At 41.6% G+C, this 22,806-nt stretch overlaps 1 protein-coding gene across 1 annotated transcript; it reads right to left on the minus strand.

Moving 5' to 3' along the window:
- Nucleotides 1-568: 568 nt before the first annotated feature.
- On the minus strand, nt 569-3,832 carry LOC128699405 (putative uncharacterized protein DDB_G0286901). Its single transcript, XM_053792086.2, has 3 exons — nt 3,698-3,832; nt 2,891-3,498; nt 569-1,988 (listed from the first exon to the last, which is right to left on the minus strand). Exons 1-3 carry the CDS (start codon nt 3,726-3,728, stop codon nt 1,062-1,064), a joined length of 1,566 nt encoding a protein of 521 aa, XP_053648061.1. The 5' UTR covers nt 3,729-3,832; the 3' UTR covers nt 569-1,061.
- Between the last annotated feature and the right edge of the window lie 18,974 nt (nt 3,833-22,806).

A 22,806-nucleotide genomic window follows, 5' to 3' on the forward strand; every position in this document is an offset into this window, starting at 1 on the left:
GGCAGGCGGAATTGTAGACCTTGAGAATATACATAGAACTGTCATGGCACGTTTAATACAATAAAGCACTTAAATTGCTGGGAATGGTTAAGTCCCTTGATTTGCAGGTGAGAAAGATACATAATATGCATTTGGAAAATTCTAGAGGGATTAGTCTCAAATCTACACACGGAAATCACTACCTACGAAAGCAAAGGATTCAGCAGGCGATGCATCCCCCCAATGAAAAGCAGGGGCACGACGAGTACACTAAGAGACAACACAGTAAGTGTCAGGGGCCCAAGACTGTTCAACTGCCTCCCACCATACATAAGGGGGATTACAAGTAGACTCATAGGCTGTGGCTTATATGTTGGTTTACGTGCGGACGGTAGTAACAGCCTAGTTGATCAGGTCCTGATCCACTGCGAGGCCTGGTCATAGACCAGACCGCTGTGGCGTTGATCCCCGAAACCAACTACAGGTAATATTGATTACTTTCGTAATGTATGTACATTATCTGCAGCATTTTATAGAAAAAAATGTGAAAAGGAATTAAAACGATCAACGTTATATAATATTTATTTGTTAAGGTTTAAAAAAATAATTGTAAGAAAATATATAAAAACATTTATAGCAAAGAAAAGTGACATAAAAGTTTGGAAGCAGAATAAATAAGAACATTAATTGTAGTTTATGGAGTTTAAACTTTAACATCTATGTACAAATATATGTCTAGCGTGTTCCACTTACATTTATATAAATCTATGAGTTTACAAGAGTTTTGGCAAGCAACAGTTTAGTAAAGATGTAGTCTGGTGTGGCCTGACCCAGCCATCACCTTGTGTTTCTCTGTATGTCCGGTTCAGCAGTTTACCTTAGTACTTGTAGTGTCCTCTTGGGGAAAATTAACTTGAATTCTCGAAGTAAAGAAAGACAGACAAAAGTTCAACAGCAGCTATCATTGTATTATAAACTGTTTACAACAGTTGAGAGTCAAGTGACTCTGAAGTTGGGTGTCTGAAATAGGCCGGAGTGTAAGGCTACCACCATTGTGTTACACCCATTACCATTAACAATGTCTAGAAGACCGGTGTTTGGTACAGGCCGGAGGGAGACGCTGGTGCTGATATGGTTAACCCATTACCGTTAACTCCGTTGCCGTTCGTTAAACCATTTCCGTTGACTCCATTACCGTTTATGAAACCATTTCCGTTGACTCCATTACCGTTTGTGTAACCATTTCCATTGACTCCATTACCGTTTGCGTGACCATTACCACTGACTCCATTACCATTGCTGTATCCATTTCCGTTGACCCCATTGCCATTTGTCAAGCCATTACCGTTTGTGTAGCCATTGCCATTGATAAAACCATTTCCATTGCCATTAATTAAACCATTACCATTTGTGTATCCATTGCCATTAACCCCATTACCGTTTCTGTATATATTTCCGTTAATTCCATTGCCATTTGTATAACCATTACCATTAATTACGCCATTACCATTAGTGTAACCATTGCCATTTGTGTAACCATTACCGTTGCCATTAATTAAGCCATTTCCATTGGTGTACCCATTTCCATTAGTGTAACCATTTCCATTAACTCCATTGCCATTTCCGTTACCGTTGCCAATTCCATTTGAATATCCATTACCATTTGAGTAGCCATTGCCATTAACAGAGGCTAAACCATTTCCATTAACGCCATTGCTGTATCTATTTCCAATGGTAGTGAATCCATTTCCATTAAGTGCACCATTTCCGTTTAATCTGTTGGCGTAAATTCCATTACCATTAATAATACCATTAACGACGCCGTTGGAGTATCCATTACCATTACCACTGACGACTCCGATCTGAGCGTTGAGACCATAGAACTGCTGGGCGGTGGAACAGTCGAAGTTGTACCACCAATCACACACGAAGTACTGCTGGTTGAAGATGGTACCGTTGGGACACAGGAGAGAGTCGCTCCTGCCATCTGCCTGACAGATGTGGAACACCTGTGAAAGACAACAATAAAAGAAGCAGCGTATTATTACCGACGGAAGTGAAACACCGGTCCAGGACAATAGCTTCAGAGAAGCAGTGCATTAGTATTGTACATGTGAAAGACCTGCCACTTCTCGTGTTGCTACTGGTATGTAACTTGAAGATCTTTAGTGAAGTATTTAAACATGTTCCTGAACTTAGGACAATGTTCGACTGCTCCTTTATGCCGAGTATCACAAACTTGTCTTGGTATGAGACTTGCTATTGTTATTTTCATTTTTTCTGGTTTTATCATAATTTGCATATTGAATTATTATCTGATTGACTGCAAAAATAAATTAGTAATTAAAATTCCAAGATCTCACTACGACAAAAATGTTGAATCATTAATTTAAAACAATTAGTTCACAATCACAAGCTGCTCATCGTGTAGGAAACATAAAAGTTTTGCATGAGGTGGTTGAATATTCTTCATGAGAAGTTAACCTATTGAACAGCTACAGAAAGCACCATCATTGCTGCAAAAATTAAAATAGGCTTCAAGAAATACTGATTGCCGTGGTATGAATGGACAGTATATAGCCATTGACTTATTCATAAAATTAGGGAGAATTAACTATACCAATATGTTCAACAGCTGCCCTCGAAGGCAGTGTTCGATTTACCTGACTTAAAAGTCTCAAGGGCAGAATAATAATCAAATGACAGCTGACCACTGCGTCCAGACATAAGTCTCACCTAACAGCTGGTCTCAGGGATAGTGTAAGACTCACTTGACAGCCAACTTCATGGACAGGATGAGACTTACTTGATAGCCAGCCTCGGGGGCAGTATTTTACTCACCTGACAGCCAACCTCAGGGAGAGTATGAGATTCACCCGACAGCCAGCCTCGGGGGCAGAATGACACTCACCTGACAGCCGGCCTCTAGGGCAGTATCAGCGTAGTATCCAGGGATCTGTCCACCGCAGGTAAATCCTGTGTCGGGTACGTAAGCCAGGATGGGATAGTCCACGCCGGGTTCACCTCTTACAGCATTAGCCAGGGCGGTGATGGGATCCTCCAGTCCGTTTCCGTTAGCCACTCCGTTGCTGTATCCACCATTTCCATAGCCATTCCCATTGGTTACACCATTACCATTTCCATTAATTCCACCATTGACATATCCATTGCCATTTCCGTTGGAATAACCACCATTTCCGTTTGTGAATCCATTTTCATTTGAATATCCATTAGCAACTGCTCCATTTCCGTTAAATCCGTTGGAAAAGCCTCCATTTCCATTTGCGTAACCACCGTTACCATTTATTTGACCTCCGTTGCCGTTTCCATTTGGGAATGCGCCATTTCCATTTGAGTAACCACCGGTGCCAATTCCGTTGCCATTAGTGTAACCACCATTACCATTACTGTGGCCTTCATTACCGTTTCTGTATCCATTGCCATTGCCTCCATTGCCGTTAAATCCATTTGTAGGTGCCAAGTAATTCAGCTGTATCCCCAGTGATGCTCCAAGAAGAGCTGTACGAAGAGAGAAAAATGTTTATTAAGCAGAAGTAGCGACCGTCAGGACGCTTCACTTCACGACAGTGTTAACAAAGCATCTCTGCCATACTGCTACTAGACTATGTTAGTAAAATGTGTTATAATCATAATTGTTGGGAATCTACTGCTTTCATATTCGATGGTTGATTGCATAACATTATTCGAGTATACTCACTTGCAAATATTATATATGTTATAATCCTCATCGTGAACCGTTGTTGAGTTAGCGGATTTTGATTTAAGTGTGGTGTGTTATTGCCCGAAAGTTATGGTTTAAAGTTGAGCTAGTGTTAAGGTAGTGTTGAGGAAGAGGAGGCGGGAAGAGTTGTGGTGGTGTACCGACTCGCTGTTGCTTTATATACCTGGTCGTCCGGGAGACTCTCCAGGTCAGTCAAGGTCGCGTGATAGTGAGAGTAACTTGCTGGGTCACCATCGTGGCTGGAAATAAGAACCAAACTGTATATTGGGTCAAAGGCCGACAGGTTAAACACTAATCCTCATGAAAGAACAAATTATTTGGAGCAGTGTTATGAGAATCAATATTCATTACATATTTACTGGCATTATTTCTCTGATGATACATGGGATAATGTGATATATAAAAATAAGAGAAGGGAAATAAAATTTAAGTATATATACATTGAAAAACACAACTGCAATCTTACTCAAAATGCTGAAATCAGGTAGAGTAAAATAAAATAATAGAAAGCTTAGTATGTTCAGTATGTATGGGAGAAGGAAAGATACTCAAGGAAGGTCTTAGATAATGTCTTTTCTTTTTATAGAAGGAAAGAGTACAACAAATGAAATTAGTGAATGCGAATATCAAGACACCAAATGTAATTAATACTTACCAGTGAAATATACAAAATGAAAGCATATAAAAACTCTAAATAAGATGAGTACACTTTATATCAGCTTCATGCTAAGGCCCTTTCAATAAAAGAATAGCTGACGGGCTGCGAAATAATACAGAGAGAAGTGTTTGTAGATGTATTTTATAACTTCTCTGGTAGTTATCGAAGTCGGTGTTTAAAGATGAGAACGGTACTGGAAAATTCATAAGAGAAGTTGCAGATGACTGGGAAATTTATATATATATATATATATATTCATATATATAATATATATAATTATATATATATATATATATATATATATATATATATATATATATTTATTTTTTTTATTATCACACTGGCCGATTCCCACCAAGGCAGGGTGGCCCGAAAAAGAAAAACTTTCACCATCATTCACTCCATCACTGTCTTGCCAGAAGGGTGCTTTACACTACAGTTTTTAAACTGCAACATTAACACCCCTCCTTCAGAGTGCAGGCACTGTACTTCCCATCTCCAGGACTCAAGTCCGGCCTGCCGGTTTCCCTGAATCCCTTCATAAATGTTACTTTGCTCACACTCCAACAGCACGTCAAGTATTAAAAACCATTTGTCTCCATTCACTCCTATCAAACACGCTCACACATGCCTGCTGGAAGTCCAAGCCCCTCGCACACAAAACCTCCTTTACCCCCTCCCTCCAACCCTTCCTAGGCCGACCCCTACCCCGCCTTCCTTCCACTACAGACTGATACACTCTTGAAGTCATTCTGTTTCGCTCCATTCTCTCTACATGTCCGAACCACCTCAACAACCCTTCCTCAGCCCTCTGGACAACAGTTTTGGTAATCCCACACCTCCTCCTAACTTCCAAACTACGAATTCTCTGCATTATATTCACACCACACATTGCCCTCAGACACGACATCTCCACTGCCTCCAGCCTTCTCCTCGCTGCAACATTCATCACCCACGCTTCACACCCATATAAGAGCGTTGGTAAAACTATACTCTCATACATTCCCCTCTTTGCCTCCAAGGACAAAGTTCTTTGTCTCCACAGACTCCTAAGTGCACCACTCACTCTTTTTCCCTCATCAATTCTATGATTCACCTCATCTTTCATAGACCCATCCGCTGACACGTCCACTCCCAAATATCTGAATACGTTCACCTCCTCCATACTCTCTCCCTCCAATCTGATATTCAATCTTTCATCACCTAATCTTTTTGTTATCCTCATAACCTTACTCTTTCCTGTATTCACCTTTAATTTTCTTCTTTTGCACACCCTACCAAATTCATCCACCAATCTCTGCAACTTCTCTTCAGAATCTCCCAAGAGCACAGTGTCATCAGCAAAGAGCAGCTGTGACAACTCCCACTTTGTGTGTGATTCTTTATCTTTTAACTCCACGCCTCTTGCCAAGACCCTCGCATTTACTTCTCTTACAACCCCATCTATAAATATATTAAACAACCACGGTGACATCACACATCCTTGTCTAAGGCCTACTTTTACTGGGAAAAAATTTCCCTCTTTCCTACATACTCTAACTTGAGCCTCACTATCCTCGTAAAAACTCTTCACTGCTTTCAGTAACCTACCTCCTACACCATACACTTGCAACATCTGCCACATTGCCCCCCTATCCACCCTGTCATACGCCTTTTCCAAATCCATAAATGCCACAAAGACCTCTTTAGCCTTATCTAAATACTGTTCACTTATATGTTTCACTGTAAACACCTGGTCCACACACCCCCTACCTTTCCTAAAGCCTCCTTGTTCATCTGCTATCCTATTCTCCGTCTTACTCTTAATTCTTTCAATTATAACTCTACCATACACTTTACCAGGTACACTCAACAGACTTATCCCCCTATAATTTTTGCACTCTCTTTTATCCCCTTTGCCTTTATACAAAGGAACTATGCATGCTCTCTGCCAATCCCTAGGTACCTTACCCTCTTCCATACATTTATTAAATAATTGCACCAACCACTCCAAAACTATATCCCCACCTGCTTTTAACATTTCTATCTTTATCCCATCAATCCCGGCTGCCTTGCCCCCTTTCATTTTACCTACTGCCTCACGAACTTCCCCCACACTCACAACTGGCTCTTCCTCACTCCTACAAGATGTTATTCCTCCTTGCCCTATACACGAAATCACAGCTTCCCTATCTTCATCAACATTTAACAATTCCTCAAAATATTCCCTCCATCTTCCCAATACCTCTAACTCTCCATTTAATAACTCTCCTCTCCTATTTTTAACTGACAAATCCATTTGTTCTCTAGGCTTTCTTAACTTGTTAATCTCACTCCAAAACTTTTTCTTATTTTCAACAAAATTTGTTGATAACATCTCACCCACTCTCTCATTTGCTCTCTTTTTACATTGCTTCACCACTCTCTTAACTTCTCTCTTTTTCTCCATATACTCTTCCCTCCTTGCATCACTTCTACTTTGTAAAAACTTCTCATATGCTAACTTTTTCTCCCTTACTACTCTCTTTACATCATCATTCCACCAATCGCTCCTCTTCCCTCCTGCACCCACTTTCCTGTAACCACAAACTTCTGCTGAACACTCTAACACTACATTTTTAAACCTACCCCATACCTCTTCGACCCCATTGCCTATGCTCTCATTAGCCCATCTATCCTCCAATAGCTGTTTATATCTTACCCTAACTGCCTCCTCTTTTAGTTTATAAACCTTCACCTCTCTCTTCCCTGATGCTTCTATTCTCCTTGTATCCCATCTACCTTTTACTCTCAGTGTAGCTACAACTAGAAAGTGATCTGATATATCTGTGGCCCCTCTATAAACATGTACATCCTGAAGTCTACTCAACAGTCTTTTATCTACCAATACATAATCCAACAAACTACTGTCATTTCGCCCTACATCATATCGTGTATACTTATTTATCCTCTTTTTCTTAAAATATGTATTACCTATAACTAAACCCCTTTCTATACAAAGTTCAATCAAAGGGCTCCCATTATCATTTACACCTGGCACCCCAAACTTACCTACCACACCCTCTCTAAAAGTTTCTCCTACTTTAGCATTCAAGTCCCCTACCACAATTACTCTCTCACTTGGTTCAAAGGCTCCTATACATTCACTTAACATCTCCCAAAATCTCTCTCTCTCCTCTGCATTCCTCTCTTCTCCAGGTGCATACACGCTTATTATGACCCACTTCTCGCATCCAACCTTTACTTTAATCCACATAATTCTTGAATTTACACATTCATATTCTCTTTTCTCCTTCCATAACTGATCATTTAACATTACTGCTACCCCTTCCTTTGCTCTAACTCTCTCAGATACTCCAGATTTAATCCCATTTATTTCCCCCCACTGAAACTCTCCTACCCCCTTCAGCTTTGTTTCGCTTAGGGCCAGGACATCCAACTTCTTTTCATTCATAACATCAGCAATCATCTGTTTCTTGTCATCCGCACTACATCCACGCACATTTAAGCAACCCAGTTTTATAAAGTTTTTCTTCTTCTCTTTTTTAGTAATTGTATACAGGAGAAGGGGTTACTAGCCCATTGCTCCCGGCATTTTAGTCGCCTCATACGACACGCATGGCTTACGGAGGAAAGATTCTTTTCCACTTCCCCATGGACAATAGAAGAAATAAAAAAGAACAAGAGCTATTTAGAAAAAGGAGGAAAACCTAGATGTATGTATATATATATATGCATGTGCGTGTCTGTGAAGTGTGACCAAAGTGTAAGTAGGAGTAGCAAGATATCCCTGTTATCTTAGCGTGTTTATGAGACAGAAAAAGAAAACCAGCAATCCTACCATCATGCAAAACAGTTACAGGTTTTTGTTTCACAGTCATCTGGCAGGACGGTAGTACTTCCCTGGGTGGTTGCTGTCTACCAACCTACTACCTATATATATATATATATACCTATATATATATATATTTGTATATATATATATATATATATATATATATATATATATATATATATATATAGATATATATATATATATATATATATATATATATATATATATATATATATATATATATATATATATATATATATATATATATATATATAGTTTTACCAACGCTCTTATATGGGTGTGAAGCATGGGTGATGAATGTTGCAGCGAGGAGAAGGCTGGAGGCAGTGGAGATGTCATGTCTGAGGGCAATGTGTGGTGTGAATATAATGCAGAGAATTCGTAGTTTGGAAGTTAGGAGGAGGTGCGGGATTACCAAAACTGTTGTCCAGAGGGCTGAGGAAGGGTTGTTGAGGTGGTTCGGACATGTAGAGAGAATGGAGCAAAACAGAATGACTTCAAGAGTGTATCAGTCTGTAGTGGAAGGAAGGCGGGGTAGGGGTCGGCCTAGGATAGGTTGGAGAGAGGGGGTAAAGGAGGTTTTGTGTGCAAGGGGCTTGGACTTCCAGCAGGTATGCATGAGCGTGTTTGATAGGAGTGAATGGAGACAAATGGTTTTTAATACTTGACGTGCTGTTGGAGTGTGAGCAAAGTAACATTTATGAAGGGGTTCAGGGAAACCGGCAGGCCGGACTTGAGTCCTGGAGATGGGAAGTACAGTGCCTGCACTCTGAAGGAGGGGTGTTAATGTTGCAGTTTAAAAACTGTAGTGTAAAGCACCCTTCTGGCAAGACAGTGATGGAGTGAATGATGGTGAAAGTTTTTCTTTTTCGGGCCACCCTGCCTTGGTGGGAATCGGCCAGTGTGATAATAATAAAATAAAAAAATATATATATATAATATATATATATATATATATATATATATATATATAATATATATATATATATAAAAAAAAAAAAAAAAAAAAAAAAAAAAAAAAAAATAGAAAAGCCAGATACAGCGATTGATAAACAAGGAGGTCGACCGTTCGTCATTGTAGGAGCTGCCAGATATCACCGGCTCTTCAACACGCAAGTTATACTTTTGTATCAGTCAAATCACATATTACTCGGGTAGATAATTTCCAGTAGATCCTTCATGTGTTAGCTCAAATCACCGACCAGTATGTTTTAAATAAGTGACCCACTGATCAGAGCAGATCGACTGGTCCGAACCCTTGACTGGTCCGAACCCTTGACTGGTCCGAACCCGGGACTGGTTTCAAACAGTTTCGTTGGACAATAAAGCAGACTGTAAACGGATGGGGTTGTAGGCGCCCTTATAAACACAAACATTAAAAATCAGGAACGTGACGGTAAGCTGTCCAATATACAAAAAGAGTTAGAAACAGAAATACAAATAGCTAGAGCTTCATTTAAGGTTATTAATATAATATTCAAGAGGTTGCTAGTAGAATTGCAGTAAATCAACCATTCAAATCATTATGAAGCTGTGTGTAGTCTGTGGTCAGTCAAACAAACGGGCTTCCACATGGATAAATTGTCATTTTTGTGGAAATTGGTGTCACGCCCCTTGTGCAGATATCCCAGAACTAGCTACAAGCAGTATTAAAACAGAGAAGTGTTTTTGGGTATGCCCAAATGAGGAAAATCTGTGGACTAAAATCACAAGGGTATTAAAAGAGGACAACATCAAAGCTGCTTTCATAGAAAACCTGGAAGCTTTCTACAACAGATGGGAACATAAAAAGTCTGGGCTGAATGGTACTGCCCTTGATACTGGCCATGTAGTCACAAACTGTAAGGCTGGAGGTGATGTCCTGGGAGACAGTAATAGTAAAGCTGGAGGTGCTGTCCTGGGAGACAGTAATGGTGAAGCTGGAGGTGCTGTCCTGGGAGACAGAAATGGTGAAGCTGGAGATACTGTCCTGGGAGACAGTAATGGTGAAGCTGGAGATTTTGTCCAGGTAGTCGGGAATTAAACGCAGGAAGGAATACATATAAATGACCTCATAGGGGACAGGAGCCATAGTAGGGAAACAAGTGTAGTCAAAGATAAGATAAAACCAATATTGCAAACTAGAAATACCGCAGGAAATAGCAAACAAGAGGACTCCAATAGCAATAGTGAGGATAAATTACCAAAAACAACTGGTGGGAGCTCCATTGTTGGTGCTAGGGAGGATAGAAGTAAGACAGGGAAACATGCACCAACAGGGAATACAGTCACAGAAACCCAAGGCAAGCGGAAACCAAGCCTGTGCACATACTAAGCACTTGGTATCTGCTGGCATGGGAAATCTGGAAAAACAGATGGGACATGCAACTATGACCACCCTAGAAAATGCCATGCCCATATGACAACAGGAAAATGCAAACTCCCTTCCTGTAAGCTTTTCCACCCTGAAATATGTACCTCTTCAATACAGGAAAGACTGTGCTATAACTTAAATTGCCAGGCATACCATCTAAAGGGGACAAAAAGATACAAAACATCCAGGCCATGGGAAAACCTGGGTAGCCACAGCCACTCAAGAGGGAGAGGTTTTTTAGTGCCAGGAAGGAAAAAAAACTGACAGGAAATGGCAGAAATCGTACACCAAATCCAGTCATTCCTGGAGTGGAACCACAGTCGATGGCCTCCACTCCAAACCAACAGATACAGATACTAATGCCGGAAAAAAAATCCCCCCCCAGTACCAACAATACCACCAGTCCGATAACATTCTTCTTTGCAAATATACAGGGTCTAAAGCCAGCAACAAACAACAAAATACCTTTCATCCGTGGACTGCTTGCAGAGGCAAAGGCAATGTTCGCGGCTTTCACTGAGACCCACATAAAGGATCACTTGGACAACGAAATATGGATCCCAGGTTACAACCTATACAGATGTGACAGAGTGAACAGGCAAAAGGGGGGGGGGGGTTGGCCTGTACATTGCAGAGTCACTTGTTTGCACAGAACTGCTTAATGCCTCAAATGACGTAGTGGAAGTTTTAGCAGTAAAGGTCGAGAACAAAAACCTAGTCATTGTGGTAGTCTACAAGCCTCCGGATGCAACATCCCAGCAATTCCAGGAACAGCTGTTAAAAATTGACCACTGTCTGGAAAATCTTCCAGCTCCTGCACCCAACATCTTGCTCCTGGGGGATTTCAACTTAAGGCACCTAAAATGGAGGAATATAGCAAATAATATTGTTGCAGAAATAACACCAGGAGGCAGCTCTGATGAAAACTCACACTCACACGAGCTTTTAAATCTCTGCACAAAATTCAATTTAAACCAGCAAATAATAGAGCCTACTAGACTGGAGAATACACTAGACCTCATCTTCACTAACAATGATGATCTGATAAGAAATGTCACCATATCAAAAACAATATACTCAGATCACAACATAATTGAGGTTCAGACATGTATGCGTGGAGCCCCAGACCGACAAAATGAGACTAGTCACGAGGGAGCATTCACCAAATTCAACTTCAATAACAAAAACATAAAGTGGGACCAAGTAAACCAAGTCCTAACCGATATAAGCTGGGAAGATATACTAAGCAACACAGACCCAAACTTATGCCTAGAACAGATTAACTCGGTGGCACTCGATGTATGCACAAGGCTTATTCCTCTAAGAAAAAGGAGGAGTAGATGTAAAATAGAAAGAGACAGGCGCTCCCTTTACAGGCGACGGAAAAGAATAACAGAGCGGCTAAAAGAGGTCAATATATCTGAAATGCGCAGGGAGACACTGGTCAGAGAAATAGCAAGCATCGAACTTAAGCTAAAAGAATCCTTTAGGAGTCAGGAATCGCGGGAAGAACTAAAAGCTATAAATGAAATCGAAAGAAACCCAAAGTATTTCTTCTCCTATGCCAAATCAAAATCGAGAACAACGTCCAGTATTGGGCCCCTACTTAAACAAGATGGGTCCTACACAGATGACAGCAAGGAAATGAGTGAGCTACTCAAGTCCCAATATGACTCAGTTTTTAGCAAGCCGCTAACCAGACTGAGAGTCGAAGATCAAAATGAATTTTTTATCAGAGAGCCACAAAATTTGATTAACACAAGCCTATCCGATGTTATCCTGACGCCAAATGACTTCGAACAGGCGATAAATGACATGCCCATGCACTCTGCCCCAGGGCCAGACTCATGGAACTCTGTGTTCATCAAGAACTGCAAGAAGCCCCTATCACGAGCCTTTTCCATCCTATGGAGAGGGAGCATGGACACGGGGGTCGTCCCTCAGTTACTAAAAACAACAGACATAGCCCCACTCTACAAAGGGGGCAGTAAAGCAACAGCAAAGAACTACAGACCAATAGCACTAACATCCCATATCATAAAAATCTTTGAAAGGGTCCTAAGAAGCAAGATCACCACCCATCTAGAAACCCATCAGTTACACAACCCAGGGCAACATGGGTTTAGAACAGGTCGCTCCTGTCTGTCTCAACTACTGGATCACTACGACAAGGTCCTAAATGCACTAGAAGACAAAAAGAATGCAGATGTAATATATACAGACTTTGCAAAAGCCTTCGACAAGTGTGACCATGGCGTAATAGCGCACAAAATGCGCGCTAAAGGAATAACAGGAAAAGTCGGTCGATGGATCTATAATTTCCTCACTAACAGAACACAGAGAGTAGTCGTCAACAGAGTAAAGTCCGAGGCAGCTACGGTGAAAAGCTCTGTTCCACAAGGCACAGTACTAGCTCCCATCTTGTTCCTCATCCTCATATCCGACATAGACAAGGATGTCAGCCACAGCACCGTGTCTTCCTTTGCGGATGACACCCGAATCTGCATTACAGTGTCTTCCATTGCAGACACTGCAAGGCTCCAGGCGGACATCAACCAAATCTTTCAGTGGGCTGCAGAAAACAATATGAAGTTCAACGATGAGAAATTTCAATTACTCAGATATGGTAAACACGAGGAAATTAAATCTTCATCAGAGTACAAAACAAATTCTGGCCACAAAATAGAGCGAAACACCAACGTCAAAGACCTGGGAGTGATTATGTCGGAGGATCTCACCTTCAAGGACCATAACATTGTATCAATCGCATCTGCTAGAAAAATTACAGGATGGATAATGAGAACCTTCAAAACTAGGGAGGCCAAGCCCATGATGACACTCTTCAGGTCACTTGTTCTATCTAGGCTGGAATATTGCTGCACTCTAACAGCACCTTTCAAGGCAGGTGAAATTGCCGACCTAGAAAATGTACAGAGAACTTTCACGGCGCGCATAACGGATATAAAACACCTCAATTACTGGGAGCGCTTGAGGTTTCTAAACCTGTATTCCCTGGAACGCAGGTGGGAGAGATACATGATTATATACACCTGGAAAATCCTAGAGGGACTAGTACCGAACTTGCACACGAAAATCACTCACTACGAAAGCAAAAGACTTGGCAGACGATGCACCATCCCCCCAATGAAAAGCAGGGGTGTCACTAGCACGTTAAGAGACCATACAATAAGTGTCAGGGGCCCGAGACTGTTCAGCTGCCTCCCAGCACACATAAGGGGGATTACCAACAGACCCCTGGCAGTCTTCAAGCTGGCACTGGACAAGCACCTAAAGTCAGTTCCTGATCAGCCGGGCTGTGGCTCGTACGTTGGTTTGCGTGCAGCCAGCAGCAACAGCCTGGTTGATCAGGCGCTGATCCACCAGGAGGCCTGGTCACAGACCGGGCCGCGGGGGCGTTGACCCCCGAAACTCTCTCCAGGTAAACTCCAGGTAATATATATAATATATATATATATAATATATATATATATATATATAATATATATATATATATATAATATATACATATATAATATATATATAATATATATATATACACACACACACTCAGGACCCCAGCTACACCAGTGCCATCACTGAATGGAAGACTCTTGCCACTCCAGCACCAAAACCTAGTGCGGCACTGGCCTACAGTCAAATTGGGATGGCCTCATTGCTTAAATGGTGCTTGCCAACATGCTTAAGGCTGGTTTAGAAAGACACGTAAGCAAACACTATAACATATTTATTAGAAAACGTTTCGGTCCTGGGACCTTGATCACTTCTAACATACAGAGGTAGAAAGACATTATATATATAGGCGGAGAGTGAGATGTGACGCACGTGACCTGAGGAATGTCATAAGAACATAAGAATGGAGGAACACTGTAGAAGGCCTGCTGGCCCATGCGAGGCAGGTCCTTATCAAAACAACCTCTACCTATGATGAGGACGGGTAGACGATGAAATCATGTGACTCCTGTGTTGTTGGGTTGGTGCTGCTTAAGTATCATGTATGCCAATGTTTTTGAAATTTTGTAGTTTCCAGTGTTGCGTTCTATAGTGTCGGTTACGGCGATTAGTGAGGCTTCTAGGCACCGTCGGCGTCTGAGGTCTGGTTCGGTGAGAACGAGTTGTGCCTCGTTCCAGTTCATCAAATGCCCCGTGGAGTCTCTGTGGAGGACACAGGCGTACCTTACATCGTCTCTGTTAGAGGCATTTCGATGTTCATTCAGGCGGACTGCAAGATCTCTGCCTGTCTCGCCTACATATTTCTTGGGACAGAACCCACAGGGGATAGTGTAGACGCCTGCTGTAGAAGTTAGAGGTGTGGGGCTGCGTTTCGTAGTGAGGTCTTTGATAGGTGATGTGTTTATGGTGGAAACGTTGATGTTACTCATAGCAAGTGCCCGGCGAGTATTCGTGGCAACATCGCCACATGGGAGTACTATGAACTGTTTAGGGGGCTGTTCCATGGGCGGTTTGTTGAGGATAGCTTGTGCCTTGAGTCTGCAATCTCGGATGAAGAAAGATGGGAACTGAAGACGTGTAAAGGCTTGTGTTATGTAAGTGCATTCTTCTTCTAGAAAATAAGGGCTGGAGATGCGAAGAGCTCTCAAGAAGAAGCCAATGAGGACTCCTCTCTTAATGCGGGTGTCTTGGTGTGAATAAAAATGTATAAGATCGTCCTTATTGGTAGGTTTTCTATACACTTTGAAGAGAAGTTTGTCACTGTCGGGAGATCTGCACAGTAGAAGGTCGAGGAAAGGAAGTTTGCCATCATTTTCGAGTTCAAGTGTAAACTTTATTGATGGTTCAACTGCATTGATCTTGTTGAGAAGGGCCTGGATATTGAGACGTCTCGGATAGAAAACCAATATATCATCAACGTATCTTAGTCAGGTAACGGTGTTGGGAATGAGGGTGCTGAATTTCTCTGTCTCCAGGTTTTCCATGAAGAGGTTGGCAAGCACAGCACTGAGCGGGCTGCCCATTGCCATCCCAAAGCATTGTTTGTAGCAGTTGTCCTGATACTTGAAGAAGTTGAAATTAACACAAAGTTCCACTAGATTGATGAAATCTAGAAGAGGTAAAGGGAGGTCGTGGTTTTCAGTGAGCCTCTGTCTCAGAATGTTGATTGCAGCGTCAGTAGGAACGTTGGTAAAGAGGGCTGTGACATCGAAGGAAGCCATGCTTTTGTTTTTGACATTCAGGTTGGAAATTCGGGAGAGAAGGTCACCTGAGTGTTTGAGGTGGGCTTGACTGATGGTGCCCAGAAGCGCTGAAAGGTATTTGGCAAGGTGGCCGGCTAGTCTGTGTGGTGCACTCCCTATGCCCGAAGTGATAGGCTGTAGTGGGATGCCAGGTTTGTGTGTCTTAGGAAGGCCATACAGGCGTGCTGGTTTCGGTTGACCTGGTAAAAGTTTAAGTAGTTTTTTGCCTTGTTCTGATTTTCGTAAGATGCTACGAGCCTTTTGAAGGAAAGTCTGGGTACTTTGAACATCAACGTTTCCACCATAAACACATCATCTATCAAAGACCTCACTACGAAACGCAGCCCCACACCTCTAACTTCTACAGCAGGCGTCTACACTATCCCCTGTGGGTTCTGTCCCAAGAAATATGTAGGCGAGACAGGCAGAGATCTTGCAGTCCGCCTGAATGAACATCGAAATGCCTCTAACAGAGACGATGTAAGGTACGCCTGTGTCCTCCACAGAGACTCCACGGGGCATTTGATGAACTGGAACGAGGCACAACTCGTTCTCACCGAACCAGACCTCAGACGCCGACGGTGCCTAGAAGCCTCACTAATCGCCGTCACCGACACTATAGAACGCAACACTGGAAACTACAAAATTTCAAAAACATTGGCATACATGATACTTAAGCAGCACCAACCCAACAACACAGGAGTCACATGATTTCATCGTCTACCCGTCCTCCTCATAGGTAAAGGTTGTTTTGATAAGGACCTGCCTCGCATGGGCCAGCAGGCCTTCTACAGTGTTCCTCCATTCTTATGTTCTTATGACATTCCTCAGGTCACGTGCGTCACATCTCACTCTCCGCCTATATATATAATGTCTTTCTACCTCTGTATGTTAGAAGTGATCAAGGTCCCAGGACCGAAACGTTTTCTAATAAATATGTTATAGTGTTTGCTTACGTGTCTTTCTAAACCAACTTGTCGGTATTTATTACCAAGGTTTATACCATGCTTAAGGCTATAACATCAGACAGGGAGACTGCCCGTCTCCAAGCTATGAGTGCACCTCACTCTCGGGACTTCCTCCAAACAGTTCCCATTTCGTCAATGGGAACACGCCTCGACCCTATGATCCTCCATATTGTAGTGGCTCTGTGCCTTGCTGTCCAATTCACACGGAATATACGTGGATTTGAAGCGATGCACAAGCCGACCAATATGGGCTACATGGTCTTAACTGTTCAAAAACTAAGGGTTGGCATGGAAAACACAATGAAGTCAACGACATCATAAAGAGAACCTTGCTACAGCTGGATGCCCAGCAGAGAATCCTGATCATCAGCAGCCAACAATACCTACAACCCAGCAAACTGTCCAGATGGGATCACCATCTGTCCTTGGAAGAATGGCAAGCTCTTAGCATGGGACTATACCTGCGTGTCGACGCTGACTGACACCTACATCCATCCCAGTGAGTTCAGAGACCTTGGCAGCATGGGGAAAAAGTGCCACACGTTTCCTTAAAGAACTTGCTTCCCGACTCATCGACACCACCAGGGACCCAAGGGCAGCCACTTTCATGTTCCAGCGTCTCAGCATGGCCATCCAGACGGGAAATGCTTGCTGCATACTTGGCTTGTGTCAGGCTTTGGAGGAGATGGAGGAGATTCATAATCTTTAATATATTTTTCCAATGTACTCTTGTTTGTTTTTTCTGTCAATGTATTCTGTGTATCAATAAAATTTCGTACAAAATATAAAATATAGGGGTGGTATGAGAAGAAAATATTCAAACAGCTCCAGGAAGAACCATGAGTTTTTCCTGGGGTACGTTTATAGTTTTCTCTGAGAATGAGGGTCCACAGTAAAGTTTTAGAGGTGGTACCTATATATATCTATATATATATATATATATATATATATATATATATATATATATATATATATATATATATATATATATATATATATATATATACATGTATATATATATGCACATGCATATTTAGTGCTAAATGAATGAGACACACTATCTAGCATTTTTGTTCTGCAGGCTGACGTATACATGTGAACTCTTCTCAAATTTTTTTTTCTCATCTTCTCATATTTATTGTGGCAAATTTACTATTTATGTTCTTATCATCAGTGTTTCAAAAACAATTTCATGTGGAACTGCATAATCAGTATTTTTATCCAACGGGTACCATACATTAGTGTTTTTCCTACTGTATCTCAGTATTAAGTTATTTGACTATTTGCGGAAATTCACTGTTTTTGTTAACCAATCATGACTATTTTACTATACACCTTCAGCAATATTTGTTTTAAAAAGTCAAAGAAGAGTGTTGGTAATAGCCTCAAAATTTTCCCTTCTTTGGAGATATGGCAAAAATTCCGGAAAAAAAAAATCCAAACCTATTTTATTTGTGGGGGTGCATGAAAAAAAGCAAATATTTTCTTTCTACGCTATAGACAAATATATTTTTCATAGCTTTATCATGTACCAGTACGAAAAACGCTTGCTATTTCCAGTATTCGAGTACTCTCAAAAAAGTGTTATCACCAGGCCCCCGGAGGCGTTGACCCTCGAACTCTCTCCAGGTAAACTCCAGGTAAACATCTTTTAGGTGCTGAACTTCATTAACATTTTTAACCAATACAAAACATTAATACAGTCTCGCAAAAACTGACAAATCCATCTATACATTTCTCTTCAAATGTACTTTTAAAATGTTTCGGTATTGTTTGATATTATATTTTGAATATTTTAGTGCTCTCAAGTGACTTTCTAGGAAATAATATAGGGACAGTCCCAACATCTATTTCGTCGTTTAACACTACGTTTGTTGCTTTTGGTGATTGAGCTAATATCTCTGCATGTGATTCTTTAATAAAATCAGTGAGGGACAACACCGACAAGTTGAAAAATTAGACACACTTGCAACAACTGGGAATCGTTATTATGTAAACGTTGCACCAAGCAATGACTTTATCAGTGCAATACAGGGACAAACACACTCGACTGAACAAGGAAGAATTAGATGATATAATTAGTCCCATGCATCAATAAATATAAGGTGAGATTATCTTCTGAATAGGAAGAAGAAAACAACGAACTATTGAGTAAGCGTAACACCACAAAATCAATGAATACATTTTAGTGTAAGACATTTTTTTTGAGTGTTTTGGTAACTGTGAAAATAACATTTGTCCTAGAGTGTGGTTGCTAACTTACAAACGTCCCAAATCATGTCTGCTATTTCAAACCAGCAACTTAAGAGGCAAAGTTTTACAGCTAATGACCATTAGTACTAACAAGAGTAAAAAAATTTTTGCACAATTATTTTATGTAAGATACAATCTGTTTTTTTTTACGTAATTTCCTAAATGTAGAACATATAAATCATAATATAGTTATGAATTAATATGTGGTGCTATTTGGACCCTTCGAGAAATTTCGAATGAGGGGGAGGCAGAACAACCGGGAGAATGATGCCTGTAGTTGGAGACGCCATACTGAATTTAATGTGTGAACGCTCGACGGGATTGAGCAATGTAATCAGGCATTCTCGAAGGTCATTTGGAGTTTCTCGGCCAGAATTTATAATAGGAACCCGTGTTAATGTCCCCTTCTGAAGAACTGGGACAGGAAATTTGAGGGACCTGAATTATGTGTGGATGGTGGAAGATAAGGAATGACCATCACTCACAGGAAAGTGCACCAGTAGTCCTTTCATTTAGATCTCTAATTTCCAGTGTAGGGTCTATGTGACAGGCAGGTGGTGGTATGATCCATCTACAGTAATTAAGTGGTAATGCGAATTTCTTTTGAATACCCAACAAGCCTAATCATATACAGTTCACAATATTTTATAATTTACCGTTACTGGTAATAATTTTTAATATTGTAATTATTAATTTAAAATCAGGTGTAACCTTTTGTGAATAGTAGGGAGTGGGCATCGAGGGAGTGACAGTTCGGCAACCTGCTGAGACTAAGTCCCACTTACCTGGAGTTTACCTGGAGAGAGTTCCGGGGGTCAACGCCCCCGCGGCCCGGTCTGTGACCAGGCTTCTTGGTGGATCAGAGCCTGATTAACCAGGCTGTTGCTGCTGGCTGCACGCAAACCAACGTACGAGCCACAGCCCGGCTGGTCAGGAACCGGCTTTAGGTGCTTGTCCAGTGCCAGCTTGAAGACTGCCAGGGGTCTGTTGGTAATCCCCCTTATGTATGCTGGGTGGCAGTTGAACAGTCTCGGGCCCCTGACACTTATTGTATGGTCTCTTAACGTGCTAGTGACACCCCTGCTTTTCATTGGGGGGATGTTGCATCGTCTGCCAAGTCTTTTGCTTTCGTAGTGAGTGATTTTCGTGTGCAAGTTCGGTACTAGTCCCTCTAGGATTTTCCAGGCGTATATAATCATGTGTCTCTCCCGCCTGCGTTCCAGGGAATACAGTTTTAGGAACCTCAAGCGCTCTCAGTAATTGAGGTGTTTTATCTTCGTTTTGCGCGCTGTGAAGGTTCTCTGTACATTTTCTAGGTCAGCAATTTCACCTGCCTTGAAAGGTGCTGTTAGTGTGCAGCAATATTCCAGCCTAGATAGAACAAGTGACCTGAAGAGTGTCATCATGGGCTTGGCCTCCCTAGTTTTGAAGGTTCTCATTATCCATCCTGTCATTTTTCTAGCAGATGCGATTGATACAATGTTATGGTCCTTGAAGGTGAGATCCTCCGACATGATCACTCCCAGGTCTTTAACGTTGGTGTTTCGCTCTATTTTGTGGCCAGAATTTGTTTTGTACTCTGATGAAGATTTAATTTCCTCGTGTTTACCATATCTGAGTAATTGAAATTTCTCATCGTTGAACTTCATATTGTTTTCTGCAGCCCACTGAAAGATTCGGTTGATGTCCGCCTGGAGCCTTGCAGTGTCTACAATGGAAGACACTGTCATGCAGATTCGGGTGTCATCTGCAAAGGAAGACACGGTGCTGTGGCTGACATCCTTGTCTATCTCGTATATGAGGATGAGGAACAAGATGGGAGCTAGTACTGTGGAACAGAGCTTTTCACCGTAGCTGCCTCGGACTTTACTCTGTTGACGACTACTCTCTGTGTTCTGTTAGTGAGGAAATTATAGATCCATCGACCGACTTTTCCTGTTATTCCTTTAGCACGCATTTTGTGCGCTATTACGCCATGGTCACACTTGTCGAAGGCTTTTGCAAAGTCTGTATATATTACATCTGCATTCTTTTTATCTTCTAGTGCATTTAGGACCTTGTCGTAGTGATCCAATAGTTGAGACAGACAGGAGCGACCTGTTCTAAACCCATGTTGCCCTGGGTTGTGTAACTGATGGGTTTCTAGATGGGTGGTGATCTTGCTTCTTAGGACCCTTTCAAAGATTTTTATGATATGGGATGTTAGTGCTATCGGTCTGTAGTTCTTTGCTGTCGCTTTACTGCCCCCTTTGTGGAGTGGGGCTATGTCTGTTGTTTTTAGTAACTGTGGGATGACCCCCGTGTCCATGCTCCCTCTCCATAGGATGGAAAAGGCTCGTGATAGGGGCTTCTTGCAGTTCTTGATGAACACGGAGTTCCATGAGTCTGGCCCTGGGGCAGAGTGCATGGGCATGTCATTTATCGCCTGTTCGAAGTCATTTGGCGTCAGGATAACATCGGATAGGCTTGTGTTAACCAAATTTTGTGGCTCTCTCATAAAAAATTCATTTTGATCTTCGACTCTCAGTCTGGTTAGCGGCTTGCTAAAAACTGAGCCATATTGGGACTTGAGTAGCTCACTCATTTCCTTGCTGTCATCTGCGTAGGACCCACCTCACATAAATTACTTGCAGGTAATAATTCAGGTAATACCCTCTAAGTCTCCTGCAGGTAATTTGCTAGCATAATAATACTTCAGAGGATAACAAAAAGATTAGGTGACGAAAGTACTGATATCAGATTGGATAGAGAGAGTATAGAGTAGGTGAATGTATTCAGATATTTGGAAGTGGACGTGTCAGCAGATGGGTCTATTAAGGATGAGGTGAATCACAGAACTGATGAGGGGAAAAGGGTGAGTGGTGCACTTAGGAGTCTGTGGAGACAAAGAACTTTGTCTGTGGAAGCAAAAAGGGGAATGTATGAGAGTATAGTTGTACCAACACTCTTGTATGGGTGTGAAGCATGGGTGATGAATGTTGCAACAAGGAGAAGGCTGGAGGCAATGGAGATGTCATGTCTGTGTGGTGCGAATATAACGCAGAGAATTCGTAGTTCGGAAATTAGGAGAAGGTGTGGGATTACCAAAGCTATTATCCAGAGGGCTGAGGAGGGGTTGTTGAGGTGGTTCTGACATGTAGAGAGAATGGAACAAAACAGAATGACTTCGAGAGAGCATAAATCTGTATTGGAGGGAAGGCGGGGTAGGGATCGGCCTAGGAAGGGTTGGAGGGAGGGGGTAAACGAGGCTTTGTGTGCGAGGCTTGGACTTAAAGCAAGCATGCATGAGCGTATTTGATAGGAGCGAATGGAGACAAATGGTTTTTAATACTTGATGTGCTGTTGGAGTGTAAGCAAAGTAACATTTATGAAAGGATTCAGGGAAACCGACATTCCGGACTTGAGTCCTGGAGATGGGAAGTACAGCGTCTGTACTCTGAAGGAAGGGTGTGAATGTGGCAGTTTTATAAATGCAGTATAAAGCACCCCTCCTGCAAGACAGTGATGGAGTGAATGATGATGAAAGTTTTTCTTTTTCGGGCCACGCTGCCTTGGTGGGAATCGGCCGATGCATTAAAAAAAATAATAATTCACACAATCTTTTGTAGCCCAACCTGCTAATAATTTTAAACTTCCTGTTTAGCCACTCTGATAAATTAATATTTTATAACCATTTAACTGTGGGGTAGGATGGAAAAAAAATTGCGTGTTTGGGAAGATTTTGAAAAACAAAAAAAAATTCTTGCAGATCGATAGAGCTTGTTTTCTCTGGATCAAATGAGAGAAATCTAATAGAAAACTTCCG

This window comes from Cherax quadricarinatus, chromosome 14, assembly GCF_038502225.1.
Source record: "Cherax quadricarinatus isolate ZL_2023a chromosome 14, ASM3850222v1, whole genome shotgun sequence".
NCBI lineage: Eukaryota > Metazoa > Arthropoda > Malacostraca > Decapoda > Parastacidae > Cherax > Cherax quadricarinatus.

Coding starts and splice junctions, on each gene's coding strand:
- LOC128699405 (XM_053792086.2), bottom strand. CDS start 3,728: ATGAGGATTATAACATATATAATATTTGCAA. Junction 3,499..3,697: donor AACATATATAATATTTGCAA/GTGAGTATACTC, acceptor CTCTTCGTACAG/CTCTTCTTGGAGCATCACTG. Junction 1,989..2,890: donor CCCTAGAGGCCGGCTGTCAG/GTGAGTGTCATT, acceptor TGTCTTTCACAG/GTGTTCCACATCTGTCAGGC.